Source organism: Anabrus simplex, chromosome 2, assembly GCF_040414725.1.
Source record: "Anabrus simplex isolate iqAnaSimp1 chromosome 2, ASM4041472v1, whole genome shotgun sequence".
Taxonomy (NCBI): Eukaryota; Metazoa; Arthropoda; class Insecta; order Orthoptera; family Tettigoniidae; genus Anabrus; species Anabrus simplex.
This window is the reverse complement of record NC_090266.1, coordinates 528,643,754-528,667,976: the sequence shown is the minus strand read 5'-3', so window position 1 is coordinate 528,667,976 and position 24,223 is coordinate 528,643,754. Positions and strand designations below refer to the sequence as shown.

The following is a 24,223-nucleotide window of genomic DNA, read 5'->3' as shown; positions in this document are numbered from 1 at the left end:
TAGAGTCTAAGTCACAACTAAATTGAGCACGTATGCACAATATTAAGCAGAGTTTTAAAATCTTATGTAAAAACTTGTGGTTGAGGATGTTATAAAGTTCCTGTAATGCTCTAATGTACCCATGGATATAAAAACATATGTTAAAAATGTGAACACTTTATTTGGTTCGTTTATTCCTAGTTGAACCATCAAATAAGTTAAAAACATATGTCAGAATCAACAATCTTGTAAGAATGCTGATGTTAAGGCAGTCGGAGGTTGTAGAATTGGGATGTGCTCATTTATGAATTATATACAGTTTGCCGAGGAGTTGGGGGAACATCCTTCGTTGTTTGTAGTGGCTGCTATAATGCTACTGATGTTGATATTGAAAGTTATATGATGATACGGCGTTGGTTGTATGGAACAATATAACTGCAAAAAGCTGGATGTCTGTGGAGAAAGAAGAAAAAGATGTGAGAGCTAATGTGTGTGTTCGGTCTTTAATTATTGGAGAGCTGGTTGTTTGATAGTACTTACTCCCTTACTCCTCGCTCTCGTAATCCTACCGCTAGGAAAGCTGGAGGTACACTGCTCACCCGTGTCTGTGTGGAGCTTGTTGCTAGATGATGTTGGCAAGTTGACTTTAAAAGGGGGCAGTGACTTGTTTTGGATTGGCTGTGGTGTGGAGGGGGTGTGAGAGAGTGGGGAAGTGATCTGTTGATGTGCTGTTCTCCCTAGGTATGTCTTAAAAATAAGGAGGTGGATAACCTCAAAAAGGATGTTTGTTTTCTCGATAGATTAATTCAAACTGTGATTAAAATTGACTCATTGATCCAAAAATATATAAAACATTTCTGTGATATTAAGCAGAGGTCCCTATTTCATGATGTCAGTGATTTACAAGTCCTTACATATATTGGAAAAATTGTGGTTAGATTAGTGCATGTGTGTTCCCATGGCAGAATGCCTGTTATGTTTGACTTCATTAATATGTTCGATGTACCTAGTATTAAAACTCCTCCCTGTCTTTACTATGTAACTTGCTAGACAAGAGTGGCACTGTAGTCTGTAAATACCAGACTTCCCAAACTTGTTGGATTTATTTATGGACCCTGGATTATGGAAATGAGAAAGATTGTTGTTGATTGTCCTGAACGTTATTTTTACCCCGTGTGTTTTAAACAATTTTACTACTTGGTATACGGAATCGTTGTTGAAGGTGAAAACTGAATAACTGTCTTCCTGCTTCTTTTCTTTAATAAGAGTAGATTTTGGTTTATTTTGAATTTTAGATATTATTTGGTCGATGAACCCACTGTTATACCCATTAGAATGTGCTATCGCCTGATGATGTCAAGTTCCTTTTTTATGTTGGAATGGGATAATGGTATATTGAATGCCCTGTGGGCCAAGCTATAAATTGAGGCTTTTTTAATGGGAATTTGGGTGGACTGAAAATTGTTTGATAGTATTGTAGGTTTGTGTAAGTTTTCTGTATATATCGTATAAAAGGTAGTGATGATTTCTTGTAACTGTTAAGTCTAGAAAATTTAGGGAACGGTTGGATTCTGTTTCTAATGTGAAAATGTTTAACTCATCTGGTATAGTTTAGCTGTTGGTATGCCTTTCATAGAAAATTGTGAAGGTGTCATCGACAAATCTTGTCCAGAAAAAAATGTGCTCCATTTTGCTGTGTGCTCTAGACAGTCTAAACAAATATCTGCCATAATACCCGACACCAGAGATCCCACTGGAAGGCTGCTTTGTTGATATATTACCCCCTTAAAAACAAATTAATTATTAATTAGTAATGCAAAGGCAGGCATTTATAAAAGTGGAGGCACATGTATTCCCTAGTGTACCGTCCCCGTATTGTCCTACATAGGAGGCTTCCAGTGCTTTCTCAACGGTGCACTAGCGCCAACATCATTGAAAGGTGTAGCATTCCAACTGATGAGTCCACTGCTACACTGGGGCGAAACGCTGGTAATTTCATGATTGAAAAAGCCTAAAGACTTAATGAGGTTCAAAGTAATTATTACTGAACGTGAATTTAACCAAAGTAATAAATTCCTCTATTTCAAGTCTGCTTAGTTTACTATGCTGTTGCAGGTTACTCTGTATGATTGAAATGGTCTCGTCTAAAGGAATGCTCGAATACATATTCCTGATGTCAAAGGATGCTAATGAATGGTAAGGTTGAATTGGGAGGTTTTTAGTGTTGTTACAAAATTCTAATGTATTTTTAACAGAAGTTCTTGCTTGAAGGACATAGTGTTTTTTGAGAAATTTTTGGATGAATTGCGCTAATTTATACGTTGGGCTGGGTCTAAAATTAATTATTGGTTTTATGGCGTGCTTTCTTTATGGATTTTAGGGAGTGCCCTTGCTGTTGGAAGCTTGGGGTTCATACTTATTAATTTGCTGGAATCTTGTTCGCTGATTGTTCTGTAACTTCCCTCTTGAAAAAATTTTGATTTTGCTAACATGTCTTCCTTGTCCATGTTAACGGTAGTATTTCCTTTGTCCGTTTGTGTAACTATGAGATTGTTAGTTCTTATTATTATTATTATTATTTTTTTTTTTTTGCTAGTTGCTTTATGTCGCACCAACACAGATAGGTCTTATGGTGACGATGGGACAGGAAAGGTCTAGGAATTGGAAAGAAGCAGCCGTGGCTTTAATTAAAGTACAGCCCCAGCATTTGCCTGGTGTGAAAATGCAAAACCATGGAAAACCATCCTCAGGGCTGCCGACAGTGGGGTTCAAACCCACTATATCCCGGATGCGAGCTTACAGCTGCGTGCTCCTAACTGCACGGCCAACTCGACAAGTATTTTCTCTTTTTAGTTGGTTGATTTGTTGGCGTTGGGTAGAGTTATTGTTTGGTTTATTTTTCTGGTTGTTAAGAAGTTTGGTTAATCTTTTTTGGCCTAATATCTAATTTCTTCCTTCTGTTGTGTGGAGAGTTTACTAATGGCATGTTCCATTTTGGTGTCTAGGGTATTTAATTCTTCATTTCTAGAGTGCAGGCCTCAATTAAAATTTTGACCTCTGCTCAATATTTCTATTTAAATTTTGTTGAAAGCTGTCTTAGAAATGTTTTTAATGGGATGGGGGGCTTAAAAAGTAGTATGTTCAGATTGTTCATTGGGAGCTTCACTGTTTGTGTTGGAGTTAGGTGTAGAATCTCTCACATTTAACTTAAAGTGGTGTGATTTTGACTGGCATGCATTTTTTGAGATTTTCTATTTTCTTACCGAGGTTGTCCAATATCTTGGTATAAATGTTTTCTATTTTGTAATGTGTGTGCTTGAGAAAATCATCCCAATAAGTCTGCGTCTAAGTGTGATTCGTAGAAATGAGTGTTTAAAAAGGTCTTTTTCCTATACAGGAACTTTATTTCTTCCTTCAGCCATATTTTATTGGTTTTATTATGGGTGTTACGTGTTTGGACTGTGGACCTATATTTTTTGTTATAGGCTCTTAAAAATTTAGGAATTAGATTACTGAGAAGGCATTCTTTTCAAAAAGGCAGTGTCCTTGTTAATGATCGTTATCTTCTTCCTTAGATTTAAATATTTGTAAGCTTTTTATGTGCCTGGTTGGCCGTAGTATCATAATTTATAACTTTTCATTTCCGTGTTGACGTTTAATAGGAATCAAAAAATTCTAAATTCCCATGGAGTGAATTAGATATTTTTCACCAATAGAGCATGTCAACAATGTCAAAAACATAACAGATGTAAGGCTATATTTTTGACATGCTCTACTGGTAAAAAATATCTAATTCCTTCCATGGGAATTTAGAATTTTCCATTCGGAATTGCTAGGAGGGCAATAATTCCATTGCGGAGATTTATCTCCCGTATGCAGTTATCAGACTGTGCCTCTTAAAAGGGCTTCTGATAAGTTCACCTGCATACACCCCAGCGTCAGTGGGTAGGGTCTGACACATGCCACTCTGATGAGTCTAGTGTCAGACCTAAGGCAAAACAGGCAAACACAAATGCCTGAAAAGCCTTACATCTGTTATGTTTTTGACATAATAGGAATCAGTCGAGGGATGTTCCACCATTCAACACTTTATATAATGTGTATCATTTACACCTTTAATAAATGAAAACTAGTCCTTTGAATCATCATCAGTTCAAACAAGTACATAAATCAGAAAGGTAACAGGATTAACACACATTTTATGGAAAATAATCTTCAGGGCTGCCAACAGAGGGGATTCGAACCCACTATCTCCCAAATGCACGCTCACAGCTGTGTGCCCCTAACCGCACGGCCAAATTGCACTGTTTTCTTTTCTTACCAATTTCTTACATTTCTTTTTATTGTCAAGTTCATATCATATAAATTGGCTCTACATTGCACCGACACAGATAGGTCTTATGGGGACGATGGGATAGATAGATAGATAAGAAATGGGTGAGCCCTGTTTTCGCAGAGCTCCACACGTAGGTCTATGAAGACCCTTTGTGCCCGACAATGGGATAGGAAAAGGTTAGGACTTGGAAGGAAGCAGCTGTATGTGACCTTAATGTACAGCCCCAGCATTTTCCTGGTGTAAAAATGGGAAATGCAAAAAACAATCTTCAGGGCTGCCAACAGTGGGGTTTGAACCCACTATCTCCTGAATGCAGGCTCACAGGTGCGTGCTCCTAACAACAGAGCCAAATCGCCCCGTTTTCTTCTTTTCTTTTCTTACCAATTTCTTACATTTCCTTTTATTGTCAAAATACCTTCATTTGCTCTCTTCTTCTTTTATATCTATACTATTTTTGCCTTGCTTTCTTCTATTCTTCCACTGTTTCACTCACCTTCTCATTCAACCATGGTGTCTCATTTTATTTCACTCTCGTCGATGTTCTACAACAGGAACTCTCTACTCCACCTACAAATGCCCTTTGGAAGTTGGACCATGCATCTTCCACATTTCCTACTTCAGTAACTGGAATCTGTTGTTTCCATGCCTCCAGAAATTCTTGTACATTCTTATCTTTTAATTTCCACACTTTTATTTTACTATCTCTTACCTCCTTTAAGTTTTCCATTTTCCCCACTCTCATTTCGGCTATCACAACTCTAAGATCTCCATCAAATGCTTCTCGTGGTAAAGCTGTTATTGAGTTGATGCATAAGTTTGTGCGGTTCTTATATTTTATATCATTTTACTGTTACTGACACGCACTGTAACTCACAATCACAATCACTCAGTGATGTATTCACCTCCACTCTCTATGACCTTCTGCCAAAGTTCAGGTAGCAGTTGAATGTCTCGCCTGCAGAACTGTTTTGGTTTTGACTGGAAGAAATCTGTTACCCATTGGTCAAGAGAACCTTCGTCAGGAAACACTTGCCCCTGAATCTGATGGGGCAAGGTCAGGAAAATACAGAGGATGAGGAAGAGGCTCCCAGCCAAGTTCAACAATCACACCTTTGGTCAATTGCGCTGTATGTGGACGAGTGTTATCATGGAGCAATAAGACTGGTTGTTGTCTTTGTGTTTTGTTGTCAATAGCAACGGCAAGCCATCTTAGCTGGTCACTATACACAGCAGAGGTAATCGTTACGTTTTTCAGAAGAAGTTCATGGTGAAGGATGCCATATTTGTTCTACCAAACACACAACATGATTTTCTGTGGATGGGCACTATCCTTCGCACGGGGAGTTGCTCTTTTTTGATGAGCTGAGCCACTCTTTCCTCTTCTTCATGTTGACATACAGTCACCGGTGACAATGTTCGAAGGGAATGCTTCATACCTATCACAAGCCAACCGGGGCCGGCAAGCAATGACAAACAGATGTTTATTTGTTGATTTTTGTTACTGTCACTTAGCACATGTGGTACCCATATACCCAATTTCTGTACCTTACCTATCGAATGCAAATAGCGTACAAAAGCTGACTGATCACATTAAAAAACTTGCACTATTTCCCGCATTGTTTGATGAGGATTCTCATGGAGCAACTCATTCAAGTGATTTTCGTCAAAATCTGAAGGTCTTCCAGAATGTGTATCATCAGACAAGTCAAACTGTCTATCCACTATCTCCCCTATGTAAGCTTACAGCTATGCACTCCTAACCGCTCGGCCAACTCGCTCGTTTAATAAAATACTTCAATAATAATAAGTTATCTGGGACAATCTCAATTTTATAACAACTATTATTATTATTATTATTATTTTAAGGGGTTAAAATCGAGCCCATTCGTCGCATCATAATTTTAAAGGAATAATCTGATTACCTGGAAATCTCTTTCTAATAAAAGTTCTCGTCGCCAGTGTAAGAGAAATGCTGCACATACATACAGTTGAAAAGAAGCAAAACCATCCGATTCTGCTAAGTAAGTATCCCAAAGGCGTATAGTACAATGGAGGGGCAATTCACGTGTAAGTAGGTTATTCATCCATCGGAAAGAGAATTGAAGGTAGTCAACACCATGGTATTGGAGATGCCTGTGTAGCTGACCTGAAACATGAAGAGTTCTAATAGAACAAAATAAATCAATGTTCTTGACAAAAATAAATTCATAAGGTAAGAAAGAAATATTACAAACTCATGAAATTCATCACATACTACAATTACAATATCAAGCTAGGCAAAAAAAAATATAAGAAATAGTCAATAAACTTGCATTATTTAAATAATTTTGCTGGAAAAGGAAAAAATAATCATTACTTCAACCACAACGCTGAAAGCAGGGAAGAACTATATATATTATACTTTATACACTGTTGACTGATATGCTGTATAATTGTATATTTTTGCACAGAAGACTCCATACGCTGACAAGTACTTTTTTTTGCCATTTGCTGAGGAAATTCAGTGCAATAAAAGCAAGAACAAAAAAATCATAGTCAGTCATCAATGATTGGCATGTAAGGCTGTCGCCCCTGTTGTTCAGAGAATAATTCAGAATTTCTGCAAATTTTCTTCAGATGCTTGTTACTGAAATACCCTGATCAGCATCAGTTGTGCATATATCAATGCAGAGCGCACACCATTCCAGTTACTCAAACCAGTTGGTATCAGTCTAACCGTCACATAGTCTATACCAGTGGTATTCAAACTTTTTGGTTGGCGAACCCCCAAAATCCAACCCTTTCACCTTCGTACCCCCAAAGTATGAGTATGTTGCGATTATACTAGAAATAACAAATGATTGTTGCTGGATGCCAAATAATAATAATAATAATAATAATAATAATAATAATAATAATAATAATAATAATTGTACCGGGCGGTACACCTCCACAACGCAAATTCAAATATTGCGCCAGTCTAAACTCCTCTACAGGAGAACGCCTGAACTTTAACAAACTATATTAATCCGAGGGTTTCTCGAAAGATGTCACCACAATAAATTTGGTAATTTTGAAGTGTCTGAACGGTGTCTGTTTCGACTTGTGGACGTTCTCTAACAGATGTCTTTACAAAACTATAATAACGCACTCTGATGTTAAGGAATGAACTGTCCTGAAGAAATTTAACATTCATAAGTTTTGTTTTTGCTAAATTTTGTTCTGTGGTTTGAGAGTTGGCAATGTTAATCCTTTCTTTCCGCCAGTTTCAAAATTAGCCAATCCCGAATTTCTTAAATTAATTTTCGGCCAATCGGGGCTTTCTTCCCCAACCTGCTCTGTAACTGTGTTCTGTAACCAATAAACTGCTGTGGGTGTGTCTTATCATTCATGAAAGGTCTCGAATGTTCCACGAGGGTATATAAACTGCTGATTTTCTTGTCTCGGTGCCACTTCAGTAACATCTCTTCTAGTGTGACTATGTAGCAGGGGGCGGGAAGCTCCTCTTTCTTCGGGCAGCAGTTCATCCATAAGGTAATGGCCATTTAATAACTTCATTTCTCGCTAGCTCAGCAGTTTAACCCTCGGGGCAGGTTCGAAACTTTTCTCATGTAAACTATCTTTAAAATGTAATAGACACTTGGTAAAACTTCGTCTCTTTAACTATAAATTGGGATAGAGAGTGCTAAACCCTCTCGAGCTCCCACTCCTATTGTTTTGAGGTGACTTTGTTTTCACAACCGTTTCTTCCTTTCTTAATGTAATAAAGTCTTCTTATACAAGTCACCTCTTTAGTATGGGATTAGCCCTTGTGTATGCGGCCTAGTGCCAAGTAGGTTTTAACAGTGTATTAGGAGTGCAAGTTACACCTCCAGTCAAGTTGGTATTTTGGGCCATGTAATTAACCTGCTTCTTTACTGAATAGGCCCAGTAGGTTGGGTATTTATTACCCCTGTTCTTGGTATGCCTTGAGGGCAGTTTGAAGTATAGTTTGTTGTGGCCTTTGATGGGCGTGAACCTTGAGAGCGGGTTTGCGCTTTCTTAAATTTGGTTTCTGTGTGTCTCGAGGAGGCTTAATATGGTAATCAGGAGCCAGTGCTCCTTGGCATGATTGGGGTTTTCTGCCCCTTTGTTTGAACTAGGTATATAGGTACAGTTGGGCTTATAGCTCAAGGTTCGTGAGTGTCGGGCTCGAAGCCCAACTTTTGTAATGAACTAAAATTGTACTTTCTTAATTTGTTGATTGGCTACTTGGGACCTGTTATATTCTGTTATTTATTTACCTTGAAAAGAAAATATAACCTTTGATAAAGTTTTAAATTAACTTTAATTTCGTAAGTTGAGACCTATTCCACCCAGCACCTTCTTTCACCTCTGCTGTTCCACAGATACCTCGGAACAATAATAATAATAATAATAATAATAATAATAATAATAATAATAATAATAATAATAATCATCACCATCATCATCATCATCTTCCGCAGCTTATCACACTTGCTCAGGGTCCCTGTATGCACTAAGGCATGAAAGAGTTGTGACCAGGGATTTAAGGTCACTTGCACTTCCTGACCCTATGAGATTTTCAACTGAAAATCCCACCCCAGCAACACCAGGAATAAACCCACAGTCACAGGTACTATATACACTGTTTCTGAAAAAAATTGAATGAATGAGTGGATTTTGAAACAAAACTTAAAAAAGTGTAATGCAGCATAAGTAAGCATTTTTACATAATATCTAGTCAATAGGAGATACAAACTGACATACATTTTAGAATGAATAGTTCAGAAAGGGGACTCTGTAGTGGTAGACAAAACCACTAAATCAAAACAAGATTTTACTGAAAATGAGCAGGCTTAACTCTTTTCTGAACTGCTCACTGAAAATAGTTAGAAGCGTACCCCTAGTGGAACGCATACCACACTTTGAATACCACTGGTCTATACCATGTCTATCTAAAACTATCTAAATCATACCAAGCCAAACCCCATCGCGCAACAGCCCCAAAGGGACATGGCCTATCAATCGACCGCAGCTCAGCCCGAAGGCCTGCAGATTATGAAGTGTCGTGTGATCAGCACGACGAATCCTCTCGGCCGTTATTCTTGGCTTCCTAGACCAGGGCCGCCATCTCACTGTCAGATAGCTCCTGAATTGTAATCACACAGGCTGAGTGGACCTCGAACCAGCCCTCAGATCCAGGTAAAAATCCCTGACCTGGCCGGGAATTGAATCCAGGGCCTGCAGGTAAGAGGCAGCCATGCTACCCCTACACCGTGGGGCCGGCCCATCTTAACCATAGTATTTCAATAATCCTAAATGGGTTATGAAACATCTTAAACTGGACTTCTTTGAACATTTCACAGTATTTAACATGAAAATTGTCATAAAATGTTAAAATATACAAGAATTTCTTAATTATTTTCATGGAAATTTGTTATCTTCATTATATTCTACTCCAGCTACCTGGGTGTAGGATAGGTAGATTTTTGAACAATGCTCTGTTTGATTAAGATGAGAAATCCAGGTACACACTAAGATAGTAGTTTCATTAGGGAGTTTAGCTGAGTGTATTGGTTAAAAGAATTTTATATGAAGTTACAGTAAATATATGGTATATATATTGTGCCCTCGGCATATGATGCAAGAGGCAGCCGACATTGGGAGCACGATTTTAAGACGCAGACTGCAGGGGAAGACCCAGCACGTTAGCACACAAGAAATAAGGGGATCAGCTTAGAAACAGTGACAGACAAAGGACTATTTGTTCCTCTTTGGACAGCTGAGGCCACTTCAGGTAAGTGTCTTCTTTGGATGATTTTGACCAATAGGGAGATTGCGTTATTTAACTGTTCCACACCTGCGAACCCTATCAGACGAGGAAGTTTGATTTTATAAAACCTAATTAGTAAAGATGACTACTAATTAAGCACCAGAAGCCTTTATTAGAAATTATCAGCCTATTTCTTGTATTATATCAAGTTTGTTCTGTAGATACCAGGTTTGTGTATATTACGAGTTACACCCTGACACCTGGCAGGGGTCGTGTCCATCAGAAAGTAGTACTAACTATCATGTAACCGATTATGCAAGGAATTAATCCTAGTGATGCACCACTTAGTGATTACTTTTAAAACCTGCTGAAAAAAATACATTATGAGAAAAAACACGCACAGATTTTACAGAAATTGTAAGCAGTGTTAAAAAATATGTAGATTAGGTGATCAGAATAATGAACTAATGAAATAATCCCTTGTGCCACACGGGAACCCCTTAGCATGGGTGGAGATTACACCCACAATGCAATCAGTGAAATTTTTAAAAGGAGGATACTTCCTCACCCCATTGTCAGTTCTATGGAGTTTTCAATGCCAACTTGTTTACTATCCCAAAATTAAAGAGGGATAATTCTTCTCTTTGTGTACTATTTAAAGTAATAATAATAATAATAATAATAATAATAATAATAATAATAATACCGGTTACCTCCATCGGGCGCATCCCATTGGAATTGGGGAAGCTCGCTGGCTCTGCCGCCAGCAGAGTCAGAGGGTAGTAGGGAAATAAAATACCACCGTGAAAAAAAAAAACTGGTCCCTTGCCAGGGTTACGGCGAAGACTGGTAAATGACCAGAAGCCAGAAAACATCTTGAGGCAACCTCTAGGGCTAACAACCCTAGTTGTAAAAGGATGGGTACCCGTCCAAAGCAAAGTCAAGTCAAAAAGCATGATGGCACAACATTTCAAGAAACATACCCCAGGGGGTAAATCTGCGGATAAATCCCTCGTTGTGAACGCCACGGCACACGAGTCTTGTTCGGATTCTGGGGGAGACTCGACATCATGCAAGAGACGAGTCGGAGCGCCTCGGTGTACCCCGAAGAGTCAAAAACTCAGGCAACTATCAACATAAATTCACGTACACAAACTGGCAAGCTGAAAACCCTCACCAAAGCTCTTCACGAAAATCAGATATCCATAATGGCCCTACAGAAAACAAGGTACCCAGATGAAGAGATTTTTTAATCCGAAGGCTATCGATTTTTCAAGAGCAAAGCGCAAAGAGGAATCCTCAATGGAGCTGTGATGCTTGGAACCGCGTTTGCTGTTAGAACCAAGATCCTTAAATCGGTTGCAAATTTCGAACCTGTGAATGACAGATTGTCTATACTCACAATTAAATTCGCGAACAAAACCTACGCCCTAGTTAACGCACATGCTCCTACAAACGATAAGAACAAGTCTGATCCAGATGAAGTTGATAATTTCTGGGACCTACTGGATGAAAAATTAAACAAAATCCCCAACACCATGTCAAGCCTCTTTTGGGTGACTTCAATGCCCAACTAGGTCGTGAACAGAAGTACAAGAAAGTTATAGGAAATTACCCTGCTCACAAAAGAACCAATCCCAACGGCAAAAGACTGGTGTCCATTTGCGAAAATCACAACCTGCAGGTCATGTCGACCCACTTTTGCCATCTACCCAGAAAGCAAATGACTTGGCGTTCTCCCGTCCAAGCTCTCGGAGAGTTCCAAATTGATCATGTTGCAATCTCCAGGAGAAACAGCCCTGAGATTATGAATGTCAAGGTAAAGAAAGGCATCAATATGGCCTCAGATCATTATATGTCTCTTATCAAATTCAAACCAATTCCCGCAAACACAAGGAAGACAACCAAACAGATCACACGCTTTGACAATGATAAACTTCGGCAAAGGGTCGAGGAGTTCCAGGAGAAGGCTAGACCAAATGACTGTGACTTTAACAACGCCAAAAGTCTCCTTGTTGAGGCCGCCAAATCAAGAGAAGCAAAAAGCATGCCTGCTGGAATGGTACCTGCGAATCAGTCCTCCAAGAAAGACTCAGTACTACTCTACGAAATCAGAAAATGATTGGGAAACCTACAAAACCCAACGTGCCCAAGCAGCTAGGGTGTTCAGAACTGAGAAACGTAAATACGAAAAATCTCTCATTGAAAAGATAGAACAAAACTTTAGGAAGAATGAAAGCAGAGAGTACTACAGAGCCTTCAAACGCAAACTCACTGGCTATAAACCACCATCTCTATGCTTTGAGCAAAAGGACGGTACAATGGCGACGTCAAATGAAGAAAATTGCAGCATTCTGGCAGATTACTTTAAGAATTTACTTAATTGCTCTAAACCGCAAAGCGCCATTGAGACCAAGGAACCCTTACTCAGGTACCCAGATTCCAGACCACCCGACAGAGATGAAATCAAGCGCCACATTGCCCGTCTCAAAAATAACAAAGCGCCAGGGGAAGACTCAGTAGTAGCAGAACTATGGAAATATGCCCCAGAGGAATCAATTGATATCTTGTAAAAGCAAACAGAAGAAATTTGGAACAAGGAGACCCTACCCGAAGATTGGAAAATAGCTTTGATCCATCCATTACACAAAAAAGGCAGCATGAAGAACATCAACAACTACAGAGGAATATCTTTGCTACCCGTGACTTACAAAATTCTATCACTTGCCATCCTGGAGCGTTTGGAAGCACAAGTCGAACATCAAATAGGTGAATACCAAGGAGGGTTCAGGTCGCTCAACAGCTGAACAGATCCAAAATCTCAAAACGATCATCAGATATTGTACACTAAGGTCCAAGCAGTATGTGCCTGTCTTTGTGGACTTTAAGAAAGCGTACGACTCCACTGACCAGGAAGTCCTGCTAAACATCTTAAATGAATTTAAAGTTGATTTGAAACTGCTGGCATTAATTAGAGCCACCCTGACCGATACAAAATCCAAGGTGAAGTTCCACGGATGTCTCTCGCATTCCTTTGACATCAAAACAGGAGTCCGACAAGGTGATGGGCTATCCCCGATACTCTTCAACTGTGTTCCTGAAAAGATCATCAGAACCTGGCGGGTGAGATTACAGGAAACCAACTATAGTCCATTGAGAATAGGAACCAAATCCAAGGGGATCGCAACAGACTGCTTAGCATTTGCCGATGATATTGCTGTTCTCTCAAACGACATAGAAACCGCTAGAGCTCAAGTTGAAATTTTAAAGGAAATTGCCGAACAAACTGGTTTGCAGATATCGTTTGAGAAAACAGAAGTAATGACTAACATCAAAGAGGCTCCACCAAAACTCCATACAAAATACGGGGACATAACCCGAGTAGACAAATTCAAATACCTGGGTGAGATCATCATGAAAAATGGACTGGACAAAGAAGCACTTCAGGAGCGAGTACACAAACTGGAAATAACCTACCAAACATCCCGCACAATCTACAACAAAAAATGCCTTTCGCGAAACACCAAGATACGTCACTATGAAACAGTTCTGAAGCCAGTAGTTCTATATGCAGCCGAAACCCTGTCTTTAAATGCCAACAAAGGACTTCTTGAAGAACTGGAGAAAAGAGAACGCAAAATTGTGAGAGGAATCTTGGGATCAAAGTACAGAAATGGAATCCATCAAAAGAGATCCAACAAGGAAGTCTACAGCAAAATAGAGAAAATTACCGACACAATCAGAAAAAGACGGGCACGATTTTACGGTCATCTGAAAAGAATGGACGGAAGAAAGTTAACTAAAGAAATCTTTCACTTTTTTGATTCAAACCCCAAAACCACAATTCCCTGGTTTAGAAATACCAAAGAAGACCTGCAAATGTTACATATCTCAGCTGAAGATGCCCTTAACAGAGATCTCTTCCGCAAGAAAATATTGACAAACGGGCTAAACCGAGACGAGCAACCGAAGAGAAGGCACGGTGCCCCTTGGACAGAGGAGCGTAAGCATGCCCACTCGCAAAGAATGAGGGAAATTTGGGCTCTAAAGAAGGCCAAGTTCAGTGTCAAATGCAACAAGACTTAACGTGGTCCTTGATGGCCCCAGTGAATTATTTATATAATAATAATAATAATAATAATAATAATAATAATAATAATAATAATAATAATAATAATAATAATAATAATAATAACCCGGGGGTGAAAGGTGATTATTTCAGCAAGTAAATCTTTACTAACTATTCAGCAACCTTGAGGGGAACAAAATGCCTAGCTCTGCATTTGCACCAAGGATGCCCAGCACTTACAAGGGTGATAAATCATATAAATATTTTGGAGTCCGGAACTAAGACCAACCCTCAAGTGCCACTGTAGAGAGGTATTCGGGTGGCTTTCCCACACAAAAAGAATAGTGTGTTTCACGAAGATTAATAAGAGTCGCAGTGTTATTTAAAAAAAAAAGTATTAGATGATGATAATTGTGTTAGTGTAAGCCTGTCATATTTTATGAGTGAATACTGCTGAATATGGCTACTATAACTTTGTGAATATGTAAAGCTAGCTGTCAATATAAATGCATGCAGTAATTTCATAGTTTGTGCCACAGTCCTTTTTTGTTTTATTTGCTTAGGGTAGGATGCGATTGGTTCTCGAATGAAGTTGGGTAGCGTTCAGAAGATGCATTTGAGAAGGTCTTCTCAAGCTGACTGCATTGCCAAGCTGGATGTTGAGGATGTTTAAAAGAATAACAACAACAACAACTCCCAACGGATTGAAAGTGATAAGTAAAGCTGTAGTAGAGAGATTCATTTGCCTGTTTTTCATAACAAATGAATGTGTGATCCGAATGCTTAAGATTGTATCAGAGGTCATATGTAGATTAGGCTCATGGATGCCTTAAAGTTGACGATATTGCTCGTGAAAGATTGTGTCTGACCATTAAGGGAAGTTATGCTAAGTGATAGTTGTCCCAGTGTGCATTGCGTGAGATTTTTATATTCCCTGACAGGATAGTGTGAATCTAGGATATGATATCTAGTATTTGAAGATATATTTGAGGGATGAAGTCCAGTGTCTGGAAGTAGTTTCCTGTCAGATGCAATTTATTGTGTATGTTTGTGACTGTTGCTGTATCCCTTAGCATAGATTTGAGCCATTAATGATATACCATAACCTGAGCGAAATGGTGTAAAACTTATGTGAGAAGTTTAAGGCAGGATCAGGGTTCATCCAGTTGGAATACAGAGAGAGTATTAAATATATTAAATTAAATATATCACTCAGGTTACTTAATGTGAGATAATTTGAGGTAAATTCACGAGTCAGAGAAAGGAACAATGAAAGCTTTTGGATTTTATAGAAGCAAGGTAAAGTATCATTATTCAGTAATTTGTGAGCAGACTGAGATAGGAATTAGCTCTTGACTTGTAAATGCAGAGTTTTTTCCTCTGATAGATTTTTGATGGAGTTGACCACAATTAGTCGATTGGACAGGTCCATAGTCAAGATGTGAAAATGGTCATGCTATTTGAAATGTGTATTTGTCATTAAAGGAGAATGTGGATTTTTATAGTCAGGAGGAGTTATAGATATAACTTACTAGGAAATCAAAGTGAAGGTGCATGCCTAATTAAAATTTTTTTCTTTTTACCCAGTTAGAATCAAACAGAGGTTAAATATGGACTTTTTTTTTTTCAAGCAGATGTCACTATTTTGACTTTAGGGTTTTCAGACTGTCTTTGCACAAAAAGCTGTTAATTTAACAAACATGAGGCTTCACAAATTTCGGTGTTATGAACCCATTCTTTATGGTTGGCAGGTGGAGTACAGTGACTTTAATTTAAAGTGTAACATGTGAAATTATATACGTGATTTTACAGTGGCAGTAAATAACTCGGCTCCCTAAAGGGACCAATGGCTTCAGGCGGATGAGTCCCTCTAAGTGGGGTGATGGTTCCCTGGGTGGAGTAAATGCCCCCAAAATCCATAAAGCAGCATCTGCACCCCAGGTTATGGGTGGCTGCGGCTCCTTCTGGGCAGCAGCAGTTAAGGGAATGTCTGTGGCAGATTATCATTTATATGACAATGGCAAAGACTCCACTGTGTATGGGAGAAAGCAATGGTAAACCACCTTCGTAGATTACAGTACTGTATTACCAAGAAAACAGCATGGAATATGACTGAAGTGAGTTATGATTATATAGTGCTGGAATATGTGACCCTCAGGTTGTAAGGCACTCTATATGCTACTGAGGAAGGGCCCCAGATCCTTCAGAGTACTGGTGATGCTAATGATGTAGCAAATGCTCCCATTCAGGAAAAGAGAATCTGAAGTTGTAAGGGCAGATTAATTGTGGGCACATGGAATGAGGAGTATGTATCAAGGCAAATCAGAAATTGTGAAAAATGAGATGACTAGCTTGAATATTTATATCTTAGGAATTGCCGAGTTATGATGGACAGGAATTGGTCATTTCAAATTGGGAGAACACATAATATATTACTCAGGACATGCGGAACAGAAAGAGCATGCAGTGGCTTTTGTAATCAACCAGCAAACTGCTAGAACTGTTCTAGGTTATGATATCATAAGTGATCGAGTGATGTCCGTAAGGTTCCAAAGGTAACCTCACAATATAACCCTAACACTGATACATGCCCCAACATCTGAGGCACCGAACTCGATAGCTGAAGTCATTTAAGTGCGGCCAGTATCCAGTATTCACGAGATAGTGGGTTCGAGCCCCACTGTCGGCAGCCCTGAAGATGGTTTTCTGTGGTTTCCCCACTTTCACACCAGGCAAATGCTGGGGCTGTACCTTAAATAAGGCCACAGCAGGTTCCTTCCCACTTCTAGCCCTTTCCTGTTCCATCGTCGCCAAAAGACCCATCTGTGTCGGTGCGACGTAAAGCAACTTGCAATAAACACCTCTGAGGCTGGAAATGATGATGATGATGATATATTTTATAATCAGGTGCAAGAGTTTTGGGATAAGACATGCAGACAAGATGTGTTACTTCTGACTGGAGATTGGAATGCCAAAGTTGGAAAAGGTAAAGAGGGAAATGTTGTGGGTCTTTATGGCTTAGGTCATTGAAACGAAGCTAGAGAGCAACTTACCAGTTTCTGTGAATCTAATAATGTTTTCATTGTCAACTCATGTTTCAGGCAAACAAACTACCAGCTGTACACCTGGACATTACCTGATGGGAAATACAGGAATAAGATTGATTAAATAATTGGATCTAGAAGGTGGCAAAGTTCCATTACAGCAGCAAAAACTTGGCCTGGTGCAGACTGTGGATCACATCATGAATTGCTGATGTGTAAATTACTAGTCAAACTTAAAAGGAATGTTAACCCGATGAGTGCTACGCCCGCCTATAGACGGGCTGATGCGACCGGTCCAGCACTGCGACGCCAGTCTATAGAGAGTGCACGAGAACGTTCATTTTGTTTAGTTTCCCCATTCACTCTCGAGTGCCAATTCGATTTCTGGCATGTTCTGCCATCTGACTTTTCTCCAGCAGCCTTTCAAGTAACTGTGACAAACTCTTGGAGCCAAGTAGTGTTTGATGACAACCGCAAAATCATTGATTTAAAAAAAAACTATTCTGTCAGTGGAGTTGGTGCAGCTGGTTGTTGATGAAACAAACTGGTATCACAAACAACTGGTGGAAAACATTGAGCTGTCACCACATTCCAGGTTTATGTACTTATAAGGAGTTACAAGTATTAGTTGCCTACAGATTTTTGGAAATAATTTTATTTTAGGCTCTTTACTTTGTATAAAGATGATGTACGTGTGGGCACAAAAAGTGTAATTTTGTTTTCTCTCAAACTAATATTGAACATGAGGTATGATTTTCCATTTTCATTTAGATTTATAAAGAACCAGTATTTATAAACATTTTAAGCTAATCAACTCACTGATAGGTTAAAAATTGAGGCTTCTACAAAATATTTTACATACGAATGAAAAAACTCTGCAATGAGGTACCAGTCAACTGGTAATTCAGCACTTAGAAGGTTAAGGCAATCTAACACCTAATGAACCAGAGAAACTTTGTGAAGTTAAAGACATCATTAATGATGAATGTAACAAAAACTGATGATGATGATGATGATGATGTTCATGCTTGTTGTTTAAAGGGGCCTAACATCTAAGGTCATCAGCCCCTAATGGTACGAGCTGGACGACATGATATGATATTCAAATTTTAAAATGTATCCACTGACTAGAATTTAAAACAAATGATGATGAACAATGATTGTGAATTTGAAATAATCAGTAGATCTAATTTGCAATGCCTTATTTTCTGTAAAATGATAGATGATAGATGATGGTAGAATAAGACATTGCTTTAAAATGCAATAATATATTATGCAAATTACTATTTTAAAACACACATTAACACTTTAGCGTCGACGTGTACATTTGCTTTTTCCGCGGTAAACTGCTGAAATGCCGTATACATTTTTCAGGTTGTTGTGGGCTACGGATGTTCGTAATTTCATGCGTAGATGATAATTAAAGACATATTTTATGTTCAAAGTTACTATTTTTGTGTCCCCCCCATTGGGGTGACATATGGTTATTCGGTTAACTATGCAACAGAGAAAGCGCATGTCACCCCTACAGGGGTGACGGCCTTTTTACCTTTGTTGTTGTGGAACACTGTGCTCTGTACTGTGAGCTGTTGATTTACGCGCCTTTCAATGAGTTCCTTGTAATTTACAGTTTTGTGACAAGAAATTAATTCATGTTATGTGTTTCTGTGTTGAGTAAGCCATGATTACCGACAGAGAGATCGAACAACAACCTGAAAAGGGTTCGAGTGTTGAATCAAGAGATGTTGACATTTAGGATTTGCAATGTGATGCCACCTTTTCCGAGTCAGAATTCAACAACAGTTTGTGTAGTGAGGACACTAGCAAAGATTCCGGTGCTGCATCGGGCAATGATTCAACCAAATCATCAGCCAGTGACAATTACTGGGGAACATTCCCAGGTTTGCAGAAACATTTTTTTATTCACACGTAGCCCTGGTTTACAATTTCATCTGAGTGCTAAATCTCAACCAGTATGTAAGAATAAAGCAATAATAAACTCCAATCCACATTATTTTCCTTGCCATTAATAATTGAATTCTGATGGTTGCGTATGTCACCCCATATGGGGTGACAAATGTCAGAGAAATTCCACTGTTTTTTGCGCAATGCCCAGCGTGCTGAGAAAGGAATGGGCACTGCGCTGCACTCTATGAACACCTTATGTGAACAAGCAATGAAATACAACAGCGAATGGTAGCGCTAGTTTCGTGCGACAGTCTAAAGTTGAAAGGCCTGGACACACTGCAGTGTCACCCCATGAGGGGTGACATACAATATTTTGTATGAGGGTCCGTCACCCCACATGGGGTGACATCGTCTTCAAAGTGTTAAAATATACAAACTAAAACAGAGACAATTTAATAAAATGTAGTAAACAATAATATAAAGCCTCAAACAAAAAACTACATTTATATATGATAAAACAAACCACTATCCCTCATAAAACGGTTGACAAGGTCTGCTGACTGCTCGTCATCTCGCAGGATGAGGGAGATTTTTTTTTTTTTTTTTTTTTTTTTTTTTTTTTTTTTTTGCTAGTTGCTTTACGTCGCACCGACACAGATAGGTCTTATGGCGACGATGGGACTGAGGGAGATTAAGACTACGGCACAGATCGACCAGGTCCACACATCCTGTAAGGATATGTACCACGGTAAGATGATCGCCGCAAGTACACACCGGAGAGGGTTCTCCTTTCAGTAAATAGGAGTGTGTTACTATACCATGGCTGATCCAAAGACGACATAATACTTCTGCTTCCCTCCGAGAAGCCCAAAGAGAAGTCCTTCATACTTTCATTGTTCCTTTTATCGCTCTCAGTTTATTTGGAAGTGGAGTGGCCTGCCATTCCATCTCCCAATGGGACATAACCAAATGTCTCAGCTGAGAACGAATACCACTTGCTGGAACCCTGTAAGGCAATTGTGGCAATGTAACAGCCTCCTTCGCACCCTTATCAGCTAACTCGTTTCCCCCTACACCCATGTGACTTGGGAGCCACATAAACATCATTCTGGTGCCAGCATCCGAACACCCGGGCAGCAGGTCCTGGATCAGCTGCATCAGAGGGTGCCGAGAAAAATATGTATCAATAAACCGTAGCGATCTCAAGGAGTTGGTACACAGCAGAAAGTATCGGCGCTCTTCATAGGGAGCATAGAGCTCTGCCGTGTACACACTACAGGTTTCTAGGAGAGCAAAAAAGAAACCTATCATTGTCAACAATGAACGCACAGCCCACTTCCGTTTCTGCCCTTGAACCATCCGTGTAAATGATGACTGAATCTGGACACCGGCCAACAATGGATAGGACGAGCCTCCGATAAACCGAGGGGTCCGTGTTTTCCTTCGAGCCAGTGTGCAGACCCAGGATTATTTCAGGTCGTCATATTATCCACAGAGGTACCCCACTTGGTTGTCTGACAAGACAGGGAACTGAAGGAACATCAAACAATCTATGACTGCTATCCAAGCGCATTCCAACCGGCCGCGTTGCTCAAGGGTAAGCAGCGTACAGCCGACGGTTTCTATTGTGGAATACGCAAGGATAACTTGGCTAAAGTGGCATCTGTCAAAAATTTGCAGCATAGGACAGAAGCATTTGCTGGTGCCTCAGGTGTGAAGGCAGCACACCAGATTTAGCGAGCAGGCAAGCAATGGGGCTTGTATGAAAAGCTCCCATTGTCAACCTAACCCGCTGTGGTGGATACTATTGTTTTGCACGGATGCTTTGCCTTGCTGATCCTTAAGCTGCACTACCGTAGTCTAACCCCCATAAAATATGTGCCCTATAAATCGTAGGAGCACCGTGTGGTCAGCCCCCCCAAGTAGTGCTGCTAAGAAACTTCAAAATATTCAACTTCTTAGTGCATGCACTTTTAACAGCTGCATGTGTGGCTCTCACGATAATTTGCTATCAAAAAGGAGCCAAAGAAATAGGTGTCAACTACAGGAAGAGCGACATTCCCTAAGAAAAGTTTAGGATGGGAGTTAAGAGTGCGCTTCTGGCAAAAGTGTACAACAGAGGTCTTTGCAATTGAAAATTGAAAGCCAAGTTCTAAAGTCCACTGATCTACTCTCCTAACAGCTTGCTGTAATTGTTGCTCTGTGATTGCCATAGTGTGCGAGCTATAATGCAGTGCAAAATCGTCCACATATAGCGACGGTTTTATTGCTCAACCAGCAGTAAGCGACAATACCATTTATGGCAATCGCAAACAGAGTGTCACTAAGAACCGATACCTGTGGGACTCCATTTTCCTGAACATGGTATGGCGAACATGCCTTCCCTACTCGGACATGGAATAGACGGAGGGACAAAAAATTCACAATAAATACCGGCAAGTTACCTCGGAATCTTCATTGATGCAGGACTAAAAGGATACCATATCGCCATGTGGTGTCATAGGCCTTTGCTAAATCAAAGAAAATAGCCACCAAATGCTGCTTGCGGAGAAATGCATCCTGGATAGAACTCTCCAGGCTTACCAAGTGGTCAGTGGTCGAGCGAGCGGCTTGAAAACCACATTGGTATTCAGACAAAAGTCCTTATTTCCCCAGACACCACACAAGTCTGCGATTTACCATCCACAGATGACATATATCTCTCCAATGAAGCTTTCGTACTCTGCCGAATAAGATTCTCGACTGGCTACCTATGATGGCATTTATAAGCGTGACAGTGTTCTTTTAACAAAAACTTGCTGAGGGCTGAGAGAAAGAGAGCATCACATTGGATGACAACAGAAACTATGAAAACAGCAAAGAGAAGGAAAGAAGCCAAAATTCTGAAAGATAGGGAACTCACGACTCTGTTGAATAGAAATTTCCAGAGAAATGTTTGCAAGGATAAGCAGCAGTACTATAACAACATATGTACCAGCTAAAAAAAAAAAAAAAAAGCAACATAAGAAAGGTCTTCCAAGCTTAAGAAAAAAGTTCCAACCAACAACTGAATTGGTCAAGGATGCTAATGGAAAAAAGACTAGTAATGGTGAAGGGATCAAACAGAGGGCTTGTATATCAAGAGATAAAAACTGACAACTCATTACAGAGATCTGGAACCTCTTGCATTGGAAGGTGAAGTCAGAATAGCTCTGAAGTTATTAGCCCAATGAAAGGTCTCATGAACAGATGTAGCTGTAGCTGAAATATGGCAAGCAACAGAAGAAAAATCTATTAAAGTTTTAAGTGTAATATGTCAACAAATTTGAAAAACCTCAACTTGGCCTACAGAATGGAAACAAAACTATTTTCATTCCCTTACCCAAAAAAAGGAGATCTATTGGACTGCTCCAACTATTGCACAATAGCTCTGATAACACATGCCAGCAAGGTGATGCTGAAAATCAAACAATGAAGATTAGAACTATACATGAAGTATGAGATGTCCACTACTCAAGCTGGTTTTAGAAGAGGAATCAGACACATCATTCAATGTTACTGTTTTTATATCCCACTAACTAATTCTTAACGGTTTTTGGAGATGCCTAGGTGCCGGAATTTTGTCCTTCAGGAGTTCTTTTACGTGCCAGTAAATCTACCAAAACGAGGCCGATGCATTTAAGCACCTTCAAATGCCACCAGACTGAGCCAGAATTGAACTGCCAAACTGGGGTCAGAAGGCCAGTTCCTAACCATCTGAGCCACTCAGCCCCGCAGACACATTACTTTTTTTTTTGCTAGGGGCTTTACGTCGCACCGACACAGATAGGTCTTATGGCGACGATGGGATAGGAAAGGCCTAGGAGTTGGAAGGAAGTGGCCGTGGCCTTAATTAAGGTACAGCCTGGTGTGAAAATGGGAAACCACGGAAAACCATCTTCAGGACTGCCGATAGTGGGATTCGAACCTACTATCTCCCGGATGCAAGCTCGCAGCCGCGCGCCTCTACGCGCACAGCCAACTCGCCCGGTGGACACATTACTAGTGACATACGTTGGATGATGGAAACAGCAAAGGAATACCATGTGCTTGCTAGATTACAGGAAGGCCTTTGATAGTGTGACTCATGAGAAGATGTGGAATATATTCAAATATGTGGGCTGCATACTTTTGTCCTACTTGTTCAATCTGTATGCTGAGTACATCACAAGGAAATGTGGATTGGGGAAATGTGGATTGGATCAGTCACCTCATCATTTTAAGATTGGTAGATTGAATATGAACAACTTGAGGTATGCAGATGGCACCACTTTGGTTGCTGAAAGTAAGGAAGAGCCAGAGGACATCATGATGAAAGTTAGAGAACAGAGTAAGAACAGGGGCCTGTACCCAAAGGTCAACAAGACCAAAATGATGGTTTACCTTCAAATATTATGATAAATAATGAGTTAATTAAAGAGGTGAATGGTTTCTGTTTGTTGGGATCAGGCGTCAGTAGTACTGGCTCAAACAGTCCAGAAATTTTGCCAAAGAATTGCCCTTGGGAAAGCAGCATTGAAAGGCCTGGATAAGATCTTCAAGCGTTCAGATGTATCTGTGCATACTAAAGGCAGAATGGTTAAGGCATTAGTCTTTCCCATACCTACCTATGGTTGTGAAAGCTGGACCATAAGGATGCGAGATAGGAAGCATATGGATGCATTTGAGCTCTGATGTTGGAGAAGGATATTGCGTATTGGCTTGATTAAGCCAGTTATTTCTTAAGCTTTCAAATAAATGAACAGTACTGAACATTACAAAAATCTTTTGTGTTTCGTCAAATGGATTTTGAAAAGTGGTTTGTAAATTGCTTTTGCACAGCTTTTCAAACATTTTTTTATTAACACTGTTATTATTAGAAATTGTGCATACTACCTTACATCTGTTATTACCTTAAGGACTTGCAAAGTTAGTTCTTCAAAGAAATGTGACGTTAGGTTCTTACACGCAAACAAACCAACGACGTCTTTATTCTTTTAAAGAATGGATGACAACATAAGGGTTTGTACAGTTGTAGCTAATGTTGTGTTATTTTCTCCAATTTTACTACTAAAAGCAACTCCCTCTACCTTTCCTCCTTTATAGTTAAGCTCAGGTTTTACATAGACCTCATC

At 39.6% G+C, this 24,223-nt stretch overlaps 1 protein-coding gene across 5 annotated transcripts in view; it reads right to left on the bottom strand.

Annotated features, from left to right (window-relative positions):
- LOC136864204 (TBC1 domain family member 22B) overlaps positions 1–24,223 on the bottom strand; it is a 276,001-nt gene that overhangs the window by 20,252 nt on the left and 231,526 nt on the right. For all 5 annotated transcript variants that reach the window (XM_067140892.2, XM_067140888.2, XM_067140893.2 and 2 more), the window contains one exon: positions 6,238–6,461. In XM_067140892.2, coding sequence (XP_066996993.1) covers positions 6,238–6,461 — 224 coding nt within the window. The remainder of the gene's footprint in view (positions 1–6,237; positions 6,462–24,223) is intronic.